At 39.5% G+C, this 21875-nt stretch overlaps 1 protein-coding gene across 4 annotated transcripts in view; it reads right to left on the bottom strand.

Annotated features, from left to right (window-relative positions):
* pcxb (pyruvate carboxylase b) overlaps nucleotides 1–21875 on the bottom strand; it is a 282300-nt gene that overhangs the window by 236404 nt on the left and 24021 nt on the right. For all 4 annotated transcript variants that reach the window (XM_005468082.4, XM_003452415.5, XM_005468083.3 and 1 more), the window contains exons 7-9: nucleotides 20987–21104; nucleotides 19097–19164; nucleotides 16575–16658 (exon numbers count right to left, since the gene is read on the bottom strand). In XM_005468082.4, the coding sequence (XP_005468139.1) occupies nucleotides 16575–16658; nucleotides 19097–19164; nucleotides 20987–21104 (270 nt within the window). The remainder of the gene's footprint in view (nucleotides 1–16574; nucleotides 16659–19096; nucleotides 19165–20986; nucleotides 21105–21875) is intronic.

The raw sequence follows: 21875 nt of genomic DNA, 5'->3' as shown, positions 1-21875 counted from the left end.
GCTTTGACGAACATTTCTGAAAACTGAACAGTTTGCAAGATAAAACATGAGAAACTGGATCCTTCTCTGAACCCCAACTCATTTAAGGGGACCTGGGAGAAATTGTCAAACTGACCAAAGGTCTGACAACTCAAATGTTCAGAGACTTTTTTTGGAAATCATGGACACCAGAGTAAAGAAAGAAGCCAAACACTCAAGTGTGTTAAAAGAAGATGTGATGCAACGCTCGTTAAACCGGCACCTCTGCTGGCACCAATTTAAATATATTTTTCCACAAAGCAAAATTTTGACATTTGGTATATTGTCTCTGCACTAGTTTAATTTAAATAAGCCGTTTAATTGACTAGAAAATCCTCTGGCTTGTTATCAGCTGGGATAGACTCGAGGGTGTTAGTAAATGGATGTATACTTTATGGGTCTTTACATTGCTGCTGAAACAACAGTTTAAACAGCAGAGAAAAGGAAAGCTGTTAAAAAAAATGATAAGGTGAAGAAAGCAAGAAAACCCAGAATGTAAATAAGAGAAAGTCAGACCCCAGGGGGAGAAATCATGACATGGTATAGTGGGGATTAAAAAAAAAAAAAAAAAGTATAATTGAACTCAAAAAGTAAAGGATTTTAAAACCGATTTAAAGACAGGAAGGTGACGCAAGGTCACTCAAGACTTGAATACATTATCCAACACGCATAATCAAGAAACACTGAACTGCTGATGCTGCTAGTATGAACGAGCATGTGTCTAATCTCATTTTATTACAAGTTCTTGCTTACTAACAGAAGTTAAAGGAAGGAATAAGAGGGAAGCAGAGCAATAGCCATGCATATTTCATTATATAGTCCACAGTCCATTATAAGGGTTACAATTTCCACATTCATTCTTCAGCCACAGTTTGTACCAAAGGCCCTGTGCCTTTCTTAAGGAGAGAGCAGGGGTGAAATGATAGTCTCCTCTTCATTCAAACTGAAACTTCTACCCGTCTTTCAAATTAAATTTTCCCAAAAGGTAAATTACTTTTCTTCCACCTCTCAGAGAGATTTTAACTTTTACTGCATGTGGCACCACATTATGACTGCGTGTATTGTTCTCATTTCTTCCTCAAGTCCTCATAAGAGCTGACGGGAATTAAAGCTGGTGGTTTTGCACTGCAGTAGACATTTTAGACACACTGTGCATTATTAGGATGCAAAGAAATAATTTAATGTAAACTCATCAGGGCTGCCAAATGAGACCCAACAGGAAACACCCAAATGTGACTGATGATTTCATTAGAAGCTCAAGTGTAATTTAGGAGCTTCTGCCCAAAAATGAGGGACTAATGTGTTTCTGGAGGAAGCTGTCCCTCATTAGTTCGAATAGAAAATAGTCAAACTTTCCCGACTACACAGTTTAATGTCAAACAGTACATCTCACACACACACCTCTACAGTAGACTCCAGAGAAGTCCATTTCAGAATATTTGGATTTTATACCAGGTGTTGGTGTAGGGTTGGGCGGTATGAGGAGAATCTAATGTTGCAATATTTTTTGGTTGCTTGTTTAAATGACCTCCAAAAACAAATGTTCAATTTAACCATATAGTGCCTAAAATTTCACTGATATACTCATTCAATTCGACCATGAATGAATTGAAATGTTTATTTTTAACCGTTTTTTTAAATCAGTTGCACAGAGAGGCTTTTCACAAATGACTATATACTGTCACAGTAAGTGTCTTCCTGTAGTCAACACTAGACCTTTAACAAAAGATAATAAATTAAAAATAAATAAATAAAAGGACTTCAAGCAATAAGTCACAAGACAAAACAAAACTACTGAAATTAAAAATTTTTGCTTACAAAAACTAAAATAAAAAATGTGATGACCTCAAATTAAGAAAGAAGTCTACATAGTGACTAAAAACAACTGACCAAGAACAGTCACAGGTAACAGCTGGTTAATTTAACCTTTTCTTTGGTGTGTGGGGAGACGTTGATAAGCCGAGTTTAAAACTGTCTTAATTTTGCAACCACGGCAGCTTATACTCGATGGTTACGATCGTACGTGAGAAAACTCGGAATACGTCGAGTATATTCGATATATTTTGTCTGAGTTGTGAGCTTTTGGGTTTACACATAATATGGGCACTTAAAATTTAAAAAAAAAGAAGAAAAAAAGAAGACGACAGACATTTGTTGTGCAGTAAAAACAAGTGCAGAGTCAAGAGTTCTTTGCCCTGTTGAAATATATTTGAATATACTTATTTTGAGTAGAATTATTTTTTGTTTTATTTGTGGATATACATAACATTCATTTCTTACCAAATGCATTTAAATGTTTCATAATAAAGTGGAAAAAAAATTGATCATAAGTTTGTTTTCACACACACACACACACACACACACACACACACAGTTATGACCTGTGTATCTTTAAAGTTGTTCTTGTTACTGTGACGTACATAAGGTGATAGTCACGTGATATTTTGAAACCTGAGAGCAATCCATTTATGTCTATATGTTGCCAACACAAACAATAAATGTTTTGAATGGCTCTATAGCAATATTATCACTTTGACCTTAAGCACAACCTATTGACCTTGAAGAGGTCAAAAGTTAAACGTGACATTTTAAATCTTTCTTACAATAGAAAGTATCGAATAATCTGTTTCTAAGTTATACCCTCTCTTCATTTTCCACCAATAAATCATTAAGTTGACCTTAAAGACCTGGATGGAGGTAAGCCAAATGTTAATGGCTTGTTAAATGTGACCCAGCGACACCCCTACAAAGTTTTATGAGAAATCATTCAAAACTTTTCAAACTATCATGTTTTCAGACAGAACGGTGACACGCACACGCTACCAAAAATAAAACCTTGTGTTTTTGGCAGCGATATCATATTTCTCTATACTTTAAATCATTAATGTTAATGATTTGCTTTGTTTGTTTTTTCAGAACACAAATAATTGGAACACTTCAGATTTAGAACCTCTTGTCACAAAAGAGGATCCTGGGCCTAGGATAGAAGCACAAATCCAAACTCAGAAATCCCCCTGGATTTTTTGACTTCAGGCATCAGAGCCAACCAGAGCAAACGCACTGCTGCAACACCTATAATCATGTCTTTGTTTGGCATCTGATGCATTTTGTTGTTGTTTAGATGGTCCAAGGTGAGAGGTTCTCAACAACTCTGAAGGTAAAATTAAAGTGCCGCTTCATTTAGCAGTTTCAGGATAGTTATTCTGCTTCTGTACACTCTTTCCCCCCCACCGGCCATTTATGGTTTGCTTGTTTAAACCACCGTTCCTGAACATTATGACTAATTGTCTCCCCTCACCCACCATTTTCTAGTGCACCCTCCATGACATCCGTCCAACTTTCCCTTGGCTGTAATTTCAGAAAGCAGTTGGCAAGAGTCCCCCCCAACATCAACCCCCCGGCTGGCGGAAAGAATCAATAACGCCTCTTCCTCTAGTCTCAGTCCCAACACCTCACTTAAACCCCCCCAAGTCTTCTTCCTCCCAAATTTTTCTATCCTCCCCAGACCGTCTCAGATCGCCTACTCCGTCTGTGGGACTCTACTTCCAAAAAGCTTTTTATGCTCGTCTTAACACAACACTTCCATTCATAATCAGCAACAAAAACAACCCTGCCCATCTCACGCAGAGCTTAAATTTACAAATTCATGCAGTCCACACAGACATGCACAGTCTGCTGGCACGTACGTACCAGCCACGGATGCTCAAAATAGCACCCATCCAATCACAAGTGCCAATGTCACCCTGACATGGAAGACTCCTGCACCACTTTATGCATCCTACATTTCACAGACCGCAGCAGAATCCGTCTGTGCTTTCTGCACACTGTGCACACAACTATTGACCAAACTGAAAGAGAGAAGGAAAAAAGAAAGAATGCACAATTATTTACCGCTTATTGGTGCTTACAATAAATGTGAGATTAGCTTGTCGTTACAGCCACCTTCTTAGACATCCAATTATCTTTCTTTTGTTTCATCAATGCTGTTGCGTTTCTGCAGAGCGCTTCCTTCAGACCTCTTGTTAATCAACGAGCGGGTGCTACTTTAACATTTTAGTGGAGTGAGTCTGAAATTTAGTTTTCCTATCATTATTTAAAACTGACTAGTGTTTCTAAACACTGCATTTACAGCCTCTTTCATCAGAGACTGAATAACTGGGATATGAGAGAAATGAGCAGAACAAGTTTAATTACAATTGCTAATTGATTACTTGAGACAATATGGGATAAATATAAAAGTATTCTTTTTATTCAACTTGTTTGGGTGCTGATAGTTTGATTTGTTTTACACACAAAATATTGTGTTGGCCTAGTTATACCATTCAAGTTAACAGCATTAATGCGCGTACTGCTAAAGAACTGATTCTCAGGCAGAGAACCAGGTTAAAACAAGGCAGGGGGAGGTTTTGCTTCAAAATTTGATTAATTATCAATTCAAATTTTTTAATTGAAGATAACGTCGCATCTCTAAAAACTATTCAGATGTCTCAAGCTTAAAATGAAATGTCACACTTTAAATAAAACCGATGAACCAGAACCTGACACTGTAGCTCATCTGGATCATAACCTAGCAGAACTCACAGGTTATCGGGTGTAAAAACTTTGGTTAGAGAGCGGAAGAGCACCAAAACAAAAGGGAAAAACATGGCGGGGTTATCTAGTTGAATATTTCAGAATGCTTTCAGGCTTTTGAGGACAAAAAGGTTGAAGCCACAAATGGGTGTAAACACACAGAAGCATGCTGACAGACTGTTGGCGGGTCTGCGAGTAGAAAAAATGTTTACAATCCACTGACCAGCTCCAGAGACAAAGTGTCAGTCTGAATTTGCGAGCCCCCTCCCGTACGTGTCGACGGGGAACATGAATCGTCTCGGCTAGAGCGCGTCGTCTCTTCGCTCACAGTCGCCATGGTGATTGACAGCAGAACTAATTCTGCATTTAACACCCTCGGTGGATTGACAGACGTGTACACACACACACACACACACACACACACACACACAGAGAGCTTTAAAGGACAGGCAGGGCCTGAAAAACCACAGGAGATGGCAACCGAGACACTCGAAACATCGGTCACTAAAAAAACCGCCTTAAATCCTTTCAAAACACAGCAGGTGCTGCCATTTAATAATGGCGGCATACTGTCATACTAGTATCACTGAAAGTCCAAAAATCCAAGACAAAGACCAAAGAGGGAGAAATGGGAATCCTTTCTCCTCATTACATGAACTGGCATCCAACAGACAAAGCACCTGCTCGCTTATTTTTAGGACATCAGTTCTTTTTAGTTCTGGCTGATAGGAAACAATTATGGACTAGAATGATATGTAGTGGTTCTGGTTAGTTAATTGTTAATCACATCTATGAAAACAGTTACACAGATGCAAAGGAAAAAAGGTTCATTGTGCAGTTTTTCCATCATCCCGTTTGTGTCAGCGCAAGGATAAATCAAACTGGTTTAAAATTATTTCAGTATCTCTTGTAAATCACTTCATTACACCATTGAACATTTTTTGGACTTCTGAAATTCGATAGTCGTTTAACAGCTGTGCCACAACAGCTCAAGTTACAAGCAACACAATAAATCTCAATCGGTGCACATTGTATCTGACTTTTGCTGCCCACCTAACGCTAAACTGTACAGTGAAAGAAAAGCATCTACAATTTTGCTACGTACTTGTTTTTAGTATGAGATCTAAATCTTAAAGTTTCTTTTAATAAAAGCCAAATAAATATGAAGCCACTAATTAGGAACAATGAGCCTAAAAGACCGTAGACTGAAGGAGATATCATGCATCCATGGTGAGCTAGTAAATGTATTTTGCTCAAAACAATTATCCAAATCAGAAATGACAACTGAACATCTACACAACAAAAATATCCAAATGGTTGAAGTTCAGGTACAGCACTACCACTAACAAGCGTTTTCTGTGCATGTAATCTAAGACTACGCGCCACAGTCACCCTGGTTTATCCTGCTCTGTGTTCCTTTATTGGAAATAATGGTTTGCACACTGCACAACTCCAGATTCTTTATTCATTGCATCCAGTGACGTTTCAAGCACACCTGCTCTTCAGTATTTTTGTTCTCCATGTTCCTTTTTTTACAGTGAACATGGGTCTCTATTATGTAGGTTTCTAAATTGAATTTGTAATATCTTTAGTAAAATCAAAACTGCTGTTTTGATATGGTACAATAAATAAAGTGAAATGAACTAAACCAGCAGTCTCATGCAAGCGCAATGATTTTTCACTGAAAAGCAAACAAATCCACAATTAACCAATTTGAATAATATCTGACAAACACCAGTGCGCCCAGCTGTTATGTGAAACTGTGCTACACACGTGTGTAAGCCACTTGCATATTTATCTGACCACCGATATAAAGAACGCTCTTGGGGAGTAAAGCACTGGGGAAAGAAGAAGGAAAAAAAAAAGTATTGTTTTGATGTCTTCATCTCCACATTTCATAATACAAACCGTAGAGGCCATTAGTCATGGTGATATAGCTTCAAAATACCAATAATTCAAGGAAATTTGTGATAATGATGATATAGAAAAGAAATGGTGCTTACAGACAGCAGCATTTATTAGTGCAAACAAAATAAGGGGCATTTTTCATCCTCTTCCAATGAGCTGCTCCCACTGCTGATAGGCTACCAACTAAGTCCAAGTGTCGTTTTGAGAGTGATATAGATGTGCTGTGCATTTATGTTCTCTAGCTCACAAAACAAAATCATAAAGCCCAAATGTCTGACAGCGAGCGTAGCATGTCAACCGATGACAAATCGGCACCTAAAAAGGAAGCCACTCCAGCAGTATGAAAGGGGTTTCACCACACAGGGTAGACGTCCAACAACCCAATACTATGGAAAACCTTTCACCACTAGAAGAAAATAAAGTTCAATCTAACCAGCCTATAAAAGGCACATGAGGAGGAGATACTAGCAGCTGGTGATGTGCAACCCAAAAGTAAACAAATGACTCGACAGCGAGCTCTGCAGCGATGCTCTAATTGCACCCCACATGACAGGAAGAGCAAACATCAAATGTTAGCACAAAAGTAGCCCCTGCAGTGTTTTTCCAAGAAACTTTCAATACAACACTTGAGTTTAACAACATAACTAAAGCAACTTAACCTTCCAACTCTTTAGCAACTAAAGAACAGCCACATATTAAAACTCAATTTGAAACATCTTGCAGCTGGCATGTTGTACCTCGGGTCGAGCTTTTTATCCATTAGCTTAAACCCACACTTTTTCACCGTGTACCTGCATCTGCAATTTCCACCCACCGTTTGCTCTTCCTGTCACATGGAGCGCAATTAGCGAGCTCTCCAGCAATACTCTGTTGAGTCATTTGTTTACATTTGAGTCGCACATCACCAGCTCTAGTATTTCCTCCTGCTACGCCTTCATAGCCTGGTAGGACTCGGCTGCCTGTTTGTGCTTCAAGTGTTGAACAAGTTAGTTTGTTGCGACACTAGGGTATGTAAACAGCACACCACCATATCACAATATTACATTTTTAATCACATATAAACTTACAGTGGTATGATATTGTACAGCCCTGCTGGCTACCCCAATTGGCGCTGATGAGCCGTGGACATATTTGATTGTGAGCAGCAGTTCTCTCAAGAGACAGCAGAAAGACGAGTGAGCAAACAGGCACAATACTAAATAGAAATAAATTATTTCTCCTGCTCTCCATCACACTTAACAAATTATTTTTCTCATGTCATTGTGCACACAGATTTCAAGCTCCTGTTCTCTCTCCGTCACACTTGAAAAACACTGCAACAAATTTAAATTTCCTGCCCTCTTCCACTCCTGAGTGTACAAATAAAATCAATACTGCTTCATTTCTACAGGGAAAAAAAAAGGGAAGAAAAAAAAAGGGAAGAAAAAAAAAAAGGGAAGAAAAAAAAAAAAAGGGAAGAAAAAAAAATCCCCCCACCCTCACTTGCCACTAAACCAAACAAAACGGACTGAATCACAGTTTAAAATGCAACAGCCTCAATCATCACTCCTACACTGCACAAGTACCAGAATTCAATTCCCCCAAACAGCTGCACAAAATGCAGCGTATGACAGCAACTTTGCCTTCTGCCTTCAGATTAAACTGATAAATATACCATGAAACAAAAACGTCAGGCACTGAGGTTCTGCTGCCATTAAAGTTACCTACAAAGGCACACCTGTTTGCTTTTCCTCTCACACAACAACAACAACAACTGTTAAGCTAATTAGGCGGCTACTTCTGTTGCTCACAGATACCCACGGTGAGCTCCTGTGCATAGTAACATCAGGTGTGCATATTATACAGTTAGCTGCAGCTCATTTTGAAACATACAAGACGCGTTTTGTCCTTCACACTGACTGCTAAATGCACCAGTGTGTCTCGAGGCAAACTCCAACTGTGGAATCAAGTGAATCAAATTCATTACAGCAGCTTAAAACGCAAAATCATTGCAGATCATAGGCTTGCATTTTCTCATTTGCTTACGCTCCTTCATAACAGCTACCTCTGCCAAATTCCAATCATGATATAGAGGTTTGAAAAGAAAGTTGGATATTGCTGCCAAACTGTAACAAAGATCGCTCGAAGAGGCCCAAAGTGTGGGTGAACCAACTGAGCTCAGAGAGGAAACATTAAGAGTGTATCAGATGTAGTTATATCAAGATATCTGGACAGTAAGAGAGAAAACAAAACCTTTCCCATAATAAGAGAAAACCACAGACGTCAATAAACCTCAACATATGACTGTTCATATACCATCACATTTTAATATAGGATGATCGATATATAATGAGCTCATTTAACATACAAGCATAAAAAAGGATCATTACAATAAAGAGTACTTGGTGAATTATAGCTGCCAAAGAAAACAAGTTAAAAAAAAAATACATAGAAGAAAGGAAGACATCAAAAAGTTATTTATAATACCAAAGTCTGGTGGCAACATCCCAGCCAAGTCTCACCTAAAAACTATCATATAGCTGCTCCAAGAGTGGAGTTATTCATTTTCAGTCAATATCTCATGAAGCTGAAAGGCTGTAAACACCTTGATGGCAGGGTGTCAGACTGGGAAGAGGAGTGACTATCCATGATGGTACCAGTGTAGAAAATGAGGTAGTTAGAAAATGAGAAAAGTGTAAGTATGTTACCAGCCAGCCAGACCACAACGCTTAAATAGGTTTGGTTTTTTTTTTGTTTTTTTTTTTTTTGTTTTTTTAAACACACACACACACACACACACACACACACACACACACACACGTATGTGTGTATATCTCTCGCTCGCTCTCTCGTTGTGATTTTTAGAATTGGAATGAATCCGTTAATATTCTGCAATTATTTTAGGCGTTCTCATTTTGTGGTCAAACAACCCTTTCCACCTCTGAGTTTTCCAATAGGCTCAAACTCACTTTTAGTTTTGTTCAGCTTAAGCCATGATGTCAGGAAGAGCCTTTATTTTATTTTTAAAAGCCAGTCAGAAAAATGTAAACGAGTGTTTCTGCAGGAGAACCTGTTGAAACAACCTGTGCATGCATGTTTGACACAGACACTCCCCCACTGATGTGACGCAGCCATCTCTAGGTGATTCATTTCACCTCTTCATGTCCACATCTGCACCTTCAAACATCTGGCAGAGCCCAGCCGTGGCCCTTCTAAGACAGGTTTCATCTGAAACACACCTCATGTTTTTCACATTTTAAGAAAAAAAAAAGTTAAAGTTAAGGGAAATTCCTCTTCTAAAAAGTAATGACATAATAAAGTCACATTGATATCAAGATTACAGTTACTGACCAAAATAATGAGAACTGTGTTTTCCCCAATCAAGCAACGCTGCCGTAAACTACACAGAACCACACTCGTTTTACGTGACACTGCTGCTCTCCTGAACGTTTGAAGGAGAGAGATTCAGTATTGGCATCCTTCCTGTTTATTGATGCAGCAAAAACAGATCAGAATTAATCTGTTGTCAAACACCGTAAATCTAACAGATGATTTATGCACAGCCAGTCAGCAACAAACATACCACTTAGTCTATACTCAATAAGTCAGATCTCTTGGGGCAGTCGCTGCAACTCTGGAAATGCTAGAGTGTAATCGAATTTGTCAAATGTAATGTGCAGTGTCTGAGACACGTTACTTTATGTCTGTCTACTTATCACAGGACTGGAGCATATGTGCAGTAAACCACAGCCCATCAGCGCGCAGATGTTGCACGCTTGCAAGCACCGTGAAACTTTTCATGGTCAAACCGGGAATTTATACTCAAATGCAGATATTCAACCTTATTTCCATCATAAAACTCGTGTCCACCAAGCAAAGACAACAGATGGGCTTCACAGCAGCTTTTTCTTTATTAACTCATTGCAGAAGTAAGAGATATAGGACACTACTGCTGCACAGCACATATCAAGAGGTATTAAAGGCCAAGCAGTACATGGATGAAAGAGCAAGCAATGATGCACCCAATCAGTGAGCCCATCACTGATTATTAAAAATCTCACACTGCTATAGTGAGACACATCACTCAAATCCAATCAGGACTGGCTGGGATATTACATGGGCTGGTAAAAAGAATTGTCAGCTACAGACCTTTCACTGAAAACAAAGACAAAGCATCAACACTGAAGCCAGAACAACAACAAGACAAGACAAAAAAAAAAAAAAAAAAAAAAAAAAAAAAAAAAGCCCCCCCGAAATCCTTTTCCAGGCGTGTATACAAAATCAGCTGTTTGAACAGCAGATAACACATAAGAGCACAGAGGCATGGTTTGACAACATCTGATTTTCTTGTGAGATCTGACTAATGGCTGCAGGAAGTTACTCCAGCTCTCAGCAGAAGGGTTTGAGCTCAGTGTTGCCAGGCAACTTTGTTCTCCAGGACATTCTATCAGGAAATGTTGTGACCTGTAACGAGTTCAAAGACTGCGCCGTTTCTCTGAAAGACTCTGATGGAGGCTGCTGATAATGGAAGATGTGTGATATGTACAGATGGCAAAATGATGGGGGGAGAAGAAGAAAAAAAAAAAAAAAAAAAAAAAGCAACACTATGGAGCCGCCATTAAAACCAGATAAGAGAGAAACGGCAGGTGTGTGAATGAGAATGGGAAAAAAGAAATATTTATTCAATGCTATGAAGTAGGATTCAAATCCCCAGAGTTTATATTGTGGAATCTGATACTAAACTGTCAGATATCCACTAAAATGTTACATCAAATATCCAGAGTAAATACAAGAATTAAATAATGCTGCTTGTTGAGGCAAGAAAGCATAACGCCCCAATCACCAAAAAAAAAACCAAAACGTCAATATGGATGTCTTCATCAGGCTTTGAATCTAGATATAGTTGAGGCTATATTGACCAAGGAGTCAGATGCTTTCTTGACGTCATACTAAAAATCAGACTGCATCAAATATGGTATTGCTGCATAATTTGGCAGAAATCTAAGAAAGCAGGCACCCAGTACATACAGAGACTAAAGGAATACAAGCCCATACAAGGACTGTACAAGCAGGTAGTTAAACAGGCAATCAAAATGTTGGCAGGCTAAACATCGCGTCTTCTTTGAAGATGTACCGTCACCTCATTTGTTCAAGCCTCTATTAAACCAAGAACTGACTATAGACTGAACAGACCTTAGCTTTTGTGTTTGTAGCCCTAATAGTGTTTTTATTACTGTATGGATATACACAGATACTTCATTAACTACACCTATTCAACTACTCATAAATGCAGTCATCCAGTTGACCAATCAGACTGAAGCAAATTAATGCATTTCAGCATGTAGACATGGTCAAGACGACGTGCTGAAGTTCAGAGCATAAGAATGGGGAAGAAAAGTGATTTAAGTGGCTCTGAGCGTGCCTCGTTTGTTGGTGCTACACAGGCTGATCAGAGAATTTGAGAAACTGCTGATCTGCTGGGATTTTCCTGCACAACCATGTCCAGGGATTAAAGAGAATAGTCTGAAAACATCTAGTGAGCAGCAGTTCTCTGGGCAAAAATTACTTGAAGCCACAGGTCAGAGGAGAACCGCCAGACTGCTTTGAAGTTATAGGGGAACAGTAACACAAATACCTAGTTGTCATAACCAAGTCATGCAGAAGAGCATTTCTGAGGACACAGCACACCTTGAATACTGTAGCAGTAGTAGATGCTACAGTAGCATAAATGCAACACTGGATGTCACTTCAAACAGCTAAGAACAGGACCGAGGCTACAAATCTCAAATACATTTCAAAATTATTGTAATAATTTATAAAATCCCACGTCACCTCATTCTCAAGTTCTAGCATTCAGAAACGCGCAACTTCTGATGCACCATCCTAGGGTCAGAAATTGGTGTACCCAACATAAAAGCATGCATCCATCTCCGTATCCTCCAACGGATTTCTTGAACATGAAATTGAGTTCCCTGTACACAAATGGCCATTCAAAGCACACCTTTGATGTGTGGTTAAAGGGGAGATTTTCATCATGGATCTGGTGTGACAAATCTATGTGATACCATCATGTCAGTGTGAACCATAACCACCTAGTTTAATCTGTGGCACAAAGAATGAAGGCAGCTCTAAGGGCAAAACAGGGTCCAACCCAGAGCTAGAAAGGTGTAAGCAATGAAGCGGCTGGTGAATGTAGTTTTATATACATACACAGCGTAGTTAGAAGACAATACTTTGTTTTTTTGTTTTTGTTTTTTTTTTGTTTTTTTATGTATGGTTTTATGATTGCTGGTTTTATGATCTCATTCTTATATACAGAAACAGATTGTGGCACTGTGCACAAATTTCCCCTCAGGAAGCGTAAAGTCTACTGAAGTTATAGCCAGGCTAACTGCTAATAATGCCCCTACACTTCATTGCTAGTTTGACTCTAGTTGTTGCTGTAACTAGAGTCAAGCCCTTCTGGTTATAGCAGATCAGCCTGCCCGACTATGCTGTGGTGGAATTTCAGCCCACTCTTTACGGCAGATTTCCTTTCTTGAACCCACATCTTAAAAATTCTAATTTTAACTCTCACTCACAACCGTTAACTTCAGCTTCATTCTCATTCTGAATTTTCTAGCAGAATTCAGGTTTCCCCCTCAGGTGTGGCACTTCACCTTCCCCTGAAGCAGCCAAGTATCCCAGCAACGCTGCCACATGTGCGCTTAACTCTCGGTATAATGTCTCAGTTTGTGGAATTCTGCGCCTCGTTTTACGGGAACCCCGTCTTCAAGACAATTTAACATTCCACTCGGTTGGTCTGAGCATCACCAAAATGTATCGTGACAGCAGCCTTCTGGGTTAACAGTGTTCCTCACCTCACAGTTCTTACACGGACTGAGTTTTTGCCAAGTGTCATTCAGATATTTCAAACCTCAGAGTTCAGGACTTGACTAAGAGGCGCCAGACTTTAACATCTTACTACTGGAGAATTTCAGACAGTCAATCACATCCTGGAAGGTTTGTTATTGTCTTTAATCATAGACATGTGTCCCTAGAGATGTACCAAGAGCTTGATAATCCTCCTATTCTGACATATTTTAAGAATATGCCCTTCGTAATTTTGTCCAAGCCAAAAAATTACACCCTTGTGTTTCAATTTTAAAACTTTGTGCTTGCTCTCTATGCCTTTTTTTTGAAGTTCTGAAATGTCACAACAAATAAAACTATCCAGAAGTTATTTGACGTGTGGCTCATCCATTTTCACATTTGATCATTTTTGTGTGCGTGTGTGTAAAGACACAGATGTGCACATTTAAAGTTTTTTGAAGATTTGACACAGCTGATTAGACACAAAAATTAGTTTTACTGAGCACATCTTTATACTACCAACTACGGTTTACAACAGAGTGTTTGGCATTTTTGGCTGGATATCGGGAGGAGTAGGAATAAGGAGGACAGACATAATAACAGTAATGTCTCATACAAAATGCTATTAAATTCAGTGAGTTCCTCATTAAAATGAAACGACATTAATCAAAATGAAAACTGAACCCAAGATGTCTACCTTTCCAGGACAGAACTGAAAGAAAGTATAATAAAGTTATGGGTATGTAGAAATAATATGAGTATTCCAGTGTGGCTTATAAGATCTTGCATCACCTTACTTTCACGCACATGCAGCTGCATGCACAGGCTGTGACACATGCACACACCCATTAATAATTCTGAAGTAAGCACCAGAGTGCATCCTCAGCATTGCTAAGGGGGTGTTTCAATACCCGAGGTGAGAGCAGGGCTCAGCTCTGAAGTGGAAGCCTCACTGTGGAGACTGACTTAAAGTGAAATGCAGTCACAACACATAGCAGAGAAATGCAAGAACAGTCGTGGGGGAGCGGGGAGCAAGTGTGGAAGGAAGAAAATGAAAGATGATGCAGAGAGAAAGTGAGACCCCTGGTGATAATCTACAAAGTCTGCAGGTCTGTGAGACTTTCTATTCACCTTTGTTCTACTTTGCAAAAAACTAAGCAGGATGAGCACTCAAGCTCTGTATGCTTGAAACAGAAAAGGTAAAATCCAAACGTTTATACAACTATTGTTGGAACTTTAATTTGTAAAGAATGTGAAATAATCCTTATAAAAGAGCCTGTTGCCTCTTACCTGGCCTGAACCCAGAGAGGAAGAAGGGGAGGGGGGGGGACACAGACCAGTCACACTAAAGGCCAATTTCAAGTTACCAATTAACCTAGCAGTCATATTTGGACTCTGGTAGCAAGTTCGAGTAGAGAACACAGAAGTCATGCCAGCACAGGAAGAATGTGCAACATCCAACATAAAGGCCACAGCTGGCCGGCAGATTCAAGGCTTCATCTTGTCAGACTGCAAGTTAAGCAATTACATTTTAAAAAAACAAAACAAACAAACAAACCACAGCATCAACAATATGCCTCATCCCTTCATTACAAGCATAAGGGGATCAGCAACAATGGCAGGCACCAACCAAAGCTATCATAATACAGCAGTTCTGGATACTTTTTTTTTTTTTAAAGACAACTGTGTGTATAGATTATATTCTTCAACTGTAACAATGCATCAAATAATTAGATTACTGACTTTTTCCTGCCCTGATGTCCACTCAGTCGCCAGTCTCCTCCTAATCATTTTCTAAGTGCCACCACGGGGAGACAAAGTATTGACTCTGGAGAGGTAAACTGGCAGGAGCACCTGCATGTTTGACTAAAAATATATTTGGCACCAGTGTATCACTAACATATTGAAAGAGAAAGCAATATAATATATTTTATTGATGTTGTCACACCCTTTTTTTTACCATTTACTTGTATTTTACAGTTATTTCCATTTCTGCACTGAAGAGTGAAGACACTACATTTCGTCGTATTTAAGTCAGCTGGGAACAAAAAATAAAAAACGGGTATGTGCATGAGCGAGCATGCATGCTGTACTCCTGTTGGCACCCGTCATCCTCACACCAGAGTGACATCACTCTCATTTCAAGCTGTAATATGCAGTCAAGAGCTCGCCGCTGCTGCTCTTAAACACACAAGGAGACATGGTTTGTCACTTTAGGCAGACGAGCTGGGTGATGTCGATATGATTACTGGAGGAAAAAAAAAAAAAAAAAAAAAAAAAACCTCACTGCTAGAGCAAGGTCACATCACCAGTCTCGAAGTCTGTCTTACATAACGATCAGTAACAAAGATCATTCTTCAGCAAATCACCATCCCCGTCTCCAACCTCCTCCCTCATCGCTCCTATCCATTCCTCAACTGGACCATTACCCGAAAAGGCCATTTCTTGAAATCTCTCCTGAGAGATGAGGCTCGACTTAAGTGGCGCTGTCATAGTTGAGACAACTTTTCAATGATTTTAAAAAAAGGCTAAATTACAAGGTGAGATGCTCTCCAACCGCTCAAACACTCATATCCACAACACAATCCTCAGTCTACACTGCTGACAACCATTTCCACCCATTTTCAAATTACAATTTCATTTTCACAGTTAGGCAAAGCGTCAACATTACCTTCAAAAAAAAAAAAAAAAAAAAAAAAAAAAAAAGGTAGTCGGCACATTAAAATTCTTGGGCAGAATCCGTTGTTTTGCAGACCAATTATAGACAGGAAAGTGAATTGTATGGGGAATTTGCTCAGGCTTCTTAAAAACAACACGATGGTTGACAGTACTCGCCAGGAAAGCCTTTTCAGTTTCAGTGAGCTATTTCTTCCCCAGGCTGCCAACTTTTCATAACAAGTGTTCTAAACTTAACACTGCACATTCGACACACTGAAACCTGCTTTCACAGTCTGTGGAGGAAACGCCGCGTCCAAATGTAGAAGCTGTCTTCACATCAGGCCACAACTGCATGAATATTTTTGATTTGAGCAGTTTATGCTCAGTGATTACAAAAATGTTTGCAAAAAAACAAAAAAAAAAACCCAACACACACACACAAAAAAAAAAAAGAAAAAAAAAAAGGGGGGAACAACAAAACACCCCCTCCGCCATTTCCATTTATTCAGCCACAGTTCTCCCAATGTTATGAGGAGCAGTTAAACTGAGCAGTGTTTAGCTATGACTCAAGGGTAAAGCAGCCTTACCTGTCTGGCAAGGCTGACAGCATCCGCGTGAAGACGATCTCTGAGATGAGGGTCCAGCTGGAACGCCGGTGCAATCTCCACAACCTTCAAATCGATGAGACCATTAATATTACCAACATCAGGAGGAAAAGTTAAGACTGATAACAAGCACTGTGGCATAATGTGGTTCAAATGGTGAACTGGCAGCAAGTCTTTTTCTTGAACCTATAAAGTAAATGATGACTGCAGTGTGAGCTGGCTATAGTATGCATCTTTAGATTGAACCCCTGTAAGCCTGGTTTTCATGACAATCTGAAACCTCCTGGGATAAATGAAGGCTCAAAACAGGAAGAGGATAGCACTTTTGTTTTCCCAGCATCTATTAATAACTTTCCCCACAGAAATGTAGGACAGTGAATCATCTGGAGAAACTGCAGAAAACCTGATTGACAAAAAGGAGCCCTGTTACCAAGGGAGAGAAAGAGGGAGCGCGACAGAAACCAAACCAGGGTTAAAACCCTCAGATGAGCAGTCACCAGACAAAGACAACAGGACTGGAGGTGGGGTCTGGGTGCATCCACTGCCTGTAGTAGACCTTGATTATTAGTAGATTAGCAGCCCTTGAGGCACTGAGAGACACGGGTGCTAATAATTCATTCTCACACTTCTGGAGGAATCTGGATTCAACTAAATCACAACACTCAGTTCTGATTCATTTAGCCCAACACAGAGGATAAGAATTTGCCTCTTAATTCTCTTAGACATTAGTGATGCATTCGATACACCCGAAAGCAAATGGCTTTATTAATGTACCACTGAAATACATGTGCAATTTAAAACCCTACCAAGGTTGTATGACTGAGTAATTAGCCATGGTGATGACTTCACACCATTTAAGGGACATAAACCATATTTTAAAAATATTAATTAAAAAACTGGAAACATGCAACACGATAACTGCAGATCATCATCCATCATGTTGACCTGCTTTGTAAGCCGTTTGGTGCTGGATAGGCAGCGTGCAGCAGGCTTATTTTCATGGTAAACAGCGTTGATGAGAGTAAAGCTGTGGGTGATGAATCAGAACAATGAGCTTAAAGATGCTTAAATGCTCCAGAGAGCTGCTGGGTACTGCAGAGTTGGCAGATAATTGTCTATTGGTTCATTACTAGAAGTGGCTGTTTACCCGTAACACAGAAATGTAATCTATTGTTTATAAGGAATGGTGCTTCTTGAATTTTCTATAGTGCTTACAACAGTGCTCCCAAAGCCCCAGATTTCACTGTATTCCACTATAAGACAAACTAATAAACCTACTTTACCCATTTAGTCAATGCTATAATTTGTTTTTTTATTTTCCACGCTTGATAGAGTTTGTCATTTAAGCGTTAGCGAAACAGAGTGAGCAGATTATCTTGGTTATGCACAGCCTTGTGTTTAGTGTGGCTGCGGATCACTACGCTGGAGCCTGATCCATTTCTTTTCACTGCGTCAAACAAGTCGACCCATCAGGGCAAGTCGGTTCAAAGCAACGTAACCCGTCACAAATTTTAAAATAAGTAAAACCCCTAGAACTCAATAAAATCTCTATCAAATCTTAATGCCATAAAGAAGCCTCTCTCCAAGTAAGAGTAGCACTTCTGCGACATAAAGAAAACTAAAAATATCCCAGCTGCGCTCTGCCATCCCGAATCTACTTCAACAAGCGACTATTCTTGTTTCTGAGATTGAAAGAGATCTTAGATTAAGGGCAAAGGCAGATTAAGGCTGGCAGAATCAAAGACCAGCAGCTCTAGCATGAACAGAGCCACTAATATGATTATCATCTGTAATTTGATTAAAAGGGAAAGGAAGAAAGTGATGAAAACACATGATTAAAACTGCTCTGAGGTGACAATATGTAATGAAATATTACACATGTTAATCAGCTTCCTCTGATGAAAGCACTGTTACATTGAGTGATTAGATGGCAATTTCTATTTCTATTCCCCCTTTCATCTGATATTCAGTCATTTTTGTTAATTTGATAATCAGGTGATGCCGTAATACCTCATTTCTCTCCGGTAACAGTCCGATGAATGCCCGCCTGATTAATATGAATGAATCGAAACGTTCTCAAAGAAACTGCTTTTGTTGATCCAAGTTGATTTGTGGGAGGATTATGCAGTTACTACAGTTGCTGCCAAGACTCCCATTCACACAGGATTAACAGTGGCTAATTTTTATTGGAATAAGATCCTCTTACCCCCTGCAGCTTAGAGCTTTCTATGACACTCAGGGCCACCTGTGCTATATTAACCATTATAAAGGATTATTAACGTCACACAGAGTACGCCACTGAATTAGCCCATTTCCTCAAATAAAAGAACTAAACACTACAGTCTATTGTAAATTTTCTCAGCAATGCACGCTCATCCAATCCATGCTTATGACTTATTTCATGCCCACCCACCATTATCAGGCACTTCATATTAATCTACTTAATGAAGCAACGCCGCAAATAAAATCTTAAATGAAAACAAAGGCGAAAAAGAGGGCATCACCTTCTGGTGTCTCCGCTGAATGGAGCAGTCTCTCTCGTAGAGGTGGATGACATTACCATATTTATCGCCTGAGGAAAGACAAAGATGTAAGTGAGGAAATAACAGGAAGCAATTTAAAAAAAAAAAAAAAAAATTTGTGTTCAAGGACAGGACATTTTCTTGATGCTTCAACGTGAGGCAAGCCCAATTTTGGAGCATTAGAGACGGTCCCCAACCGCCGGGCCACGGACCGAGTCGTTTGGTACCGGCCCGCGAGAGTAAGATTTATGGTTTTCAGGGTTTTTATCGTTAACTCCGTTTCCCTGGGTCTTTTTCCGTGTTGTAGTCGTGCGTCTTATTTTGAAAGAAATGTTTACGCGTTACCATAGCAACCAGAGAGTATTAATGGGCAGAGGAGGATGTTACTCTCAATGTTGTTGGCCCATTTCAGGAGGACGCTGCTAATAAAGTTACAGTGAATCCGCGTTTATTGTTATATTTACACAATACCACTTTATTTTGTTGTATTTATCTGCGACACCTTAAAGGCCGTGAAAATATCGTCGGACGTTAAACTGGTCTGTGGCACAAAGGTTAGGGACCGCTGCTTTAGAGTGACCACAAACAGCTTTTTGTTACAATTATAGCATCAGATTTGAGCAATTGCTACTGCAGATAAGTAGAATATGACATGAAATGATGAGTAAGACATTTTATGTCAATGTGACAAAACAAGGCATTATTACTTAACAGGACTAAAAGATAAGACTGATAGTTGAGAAGCTAAATAAATCAAATTCCACAGATTTTACTTAAATAGTTTAATGTGCAAGAGTTCATTAAAAGACAATGCAGTCAAGACCGTAGAGCCCTTTTTCTTCACTTATTCCCCAAATACTTTCTAGATTGGTCCTTTTTTCTTAGATAACAGTGACATTTTTTAATTTGCCTTCTTCAAATTTCTCCTTTTGTTCAAATGATTCAAAATCAAAAGCTATTCAGTGGCTCACGGTTGTGAACCATTTTGTTGTTACAGCTATTCATCTGTAACAATTTTACTGAAAATTACTGCAGTTAATGGACCATCAAAACCGTTTCAGATCAACTTTTTCAAATAATCGTTTAAACTGTTAGTCATCACAATCAACTTGCAGAATAGAACACGAGCAAACATGCGAACCGCCGTTTGTTGAGTTAAAACAGTCCAATAACTACAAACTATCACAGTTTAACTGCACTAGTTAATGTTGTATACCTCCGAAATAGTTCTTACAATCTAACAGAAGCAAGGATTGATGGAAGCTGTGCAGAAAATGCAAAATAAATAAATCTCCTGGTTAGATATTTGGATAAGAATAAGAAGAAATGAAACTGGATGGCAAAGGGAGGAGAGAAGAAAAAAGGAGAGAATAAAGGGAGACCCAGAGAGGAAAGTGGGGACTGAAGGACTGCCAGAATTCAGAGGGCTGGCAAAGACATGGCTGTTTGCAGGTAATTCAGAAAATTCACAAAATCCTTTGCAAGCCCTAAAGAGAGCAATTAATCACAGTGAACGTGCACACGCTCGCACACGCGCTTAGCTATGGTAAATTCTGAATGCCACCTTGTGTATGTGTGGCCATGCAAACATGCAGACACCTCTGTGCAGTACAGGCACTTCCTGTAAGTGTTGGTGTTGGATTTCAGTACTGTAATAGAGTGCTTGCAGAGTTACATGCACTAAGATGAGAAGATGTAATGGCTGGAAAATAAATCATCTTCCCTCTCATTGTTCATCTGCTTCACCTCCTCCCTTAGCACTCTTAGATTTCAAGGACTACAATGCAGTTTGCTTTCTTAATGAAACTCAGATAAACATAAACCAGATAAATTGTTAAAAGGCAAACGTAAATGAAGTCAGAGTGCACTTACCAAGGATCTGAACTTCGATGTGCCTCGGCTTTTCAATAAATTTCTCGACAAACAAGGCTCCGTTCCCAAAAGCTGTCAGGGCTTCAGAGTAGGCCCGCTGGTAATTCTCCTCAAGTTCCTGACAAACAAGAAAAATCCATACATGTCTGAGTTAGTTCAACCATTCAAGAGACAGTCCCAGCAAACTAATGCTTTTCAAATGTATGCAGTGGTATTATTCGTGTTATTTAGAAAACTGCTATTCCCCTTTCGCACACAATATTTGATTTGTCCCGACAGAAATGTTTACATTCCCCTAGAGAGCAAGACGGGACAATATCTGTGGGAGATCACGGTCCACCATGTTCAAGGTCACGACTCCATCTGTGTTTGTCAGTCTGCAAAACTCTGCCAGCCAATTCAGTCTCCTCTATGGGGGAAAGACGAATCACAACCACATGCCCTTCCCCTGAGCCTCAGGAAAGGAAACTCGAGTCCATCCTCAGCTGTCATCTCATAGCCTTGACAAAAAAAATGCTTTTTGAGGCACAACTACAACATTCAAGGGAACTGCAGACGTCATCAGCGCTTGTGTCAAAGAAAAGGGCAGAGATGGCCCAAAAGGAAGCCACAACTTTCAAAGAACAGGAAATTATACAACTGTAATATATAAATAAGCCTTTAAATATCTGATCAGACTCACAGGCTACCAATAAGGGGACAAACAATTTAGCACCAAGCATTCACCAACTGGCTTTGACACCACTTAATCAGGTGATCATGGACTGAAGCTAGTGCTACGAGCACAGGAAAAACCTGCTAGTTACTTTCAGGGACTCCCAAGTCTGACTGAATGCAACACTTTGGGGGGAAAAAAGGGTTCAGAAGTTGCTCAATCACATTGTCATTT

The sequence above is a fragment of the Oreochromis niloticus genome, linkage group LG3 (assembly GCF_001858045.2).
Source record: "Oreochromis niloticus isolate F11D_XX linkage group LG3, O_niloticus_UMD_NMBU, whole genome shotgun sequence".
Taxonomy (NCBI): domain Eukaryota; kingdom Metazoa; phylum Chordata; class Actinopteri; order Cichliformes; family Cichlidae; genus Oreochromis; species Oreochromis niloticus.
The sequence above is the reverse complement of the archived record's forward strand: the minus strand, read 5'-3'. Positions and strand labels throughout refer to the sequence as shown.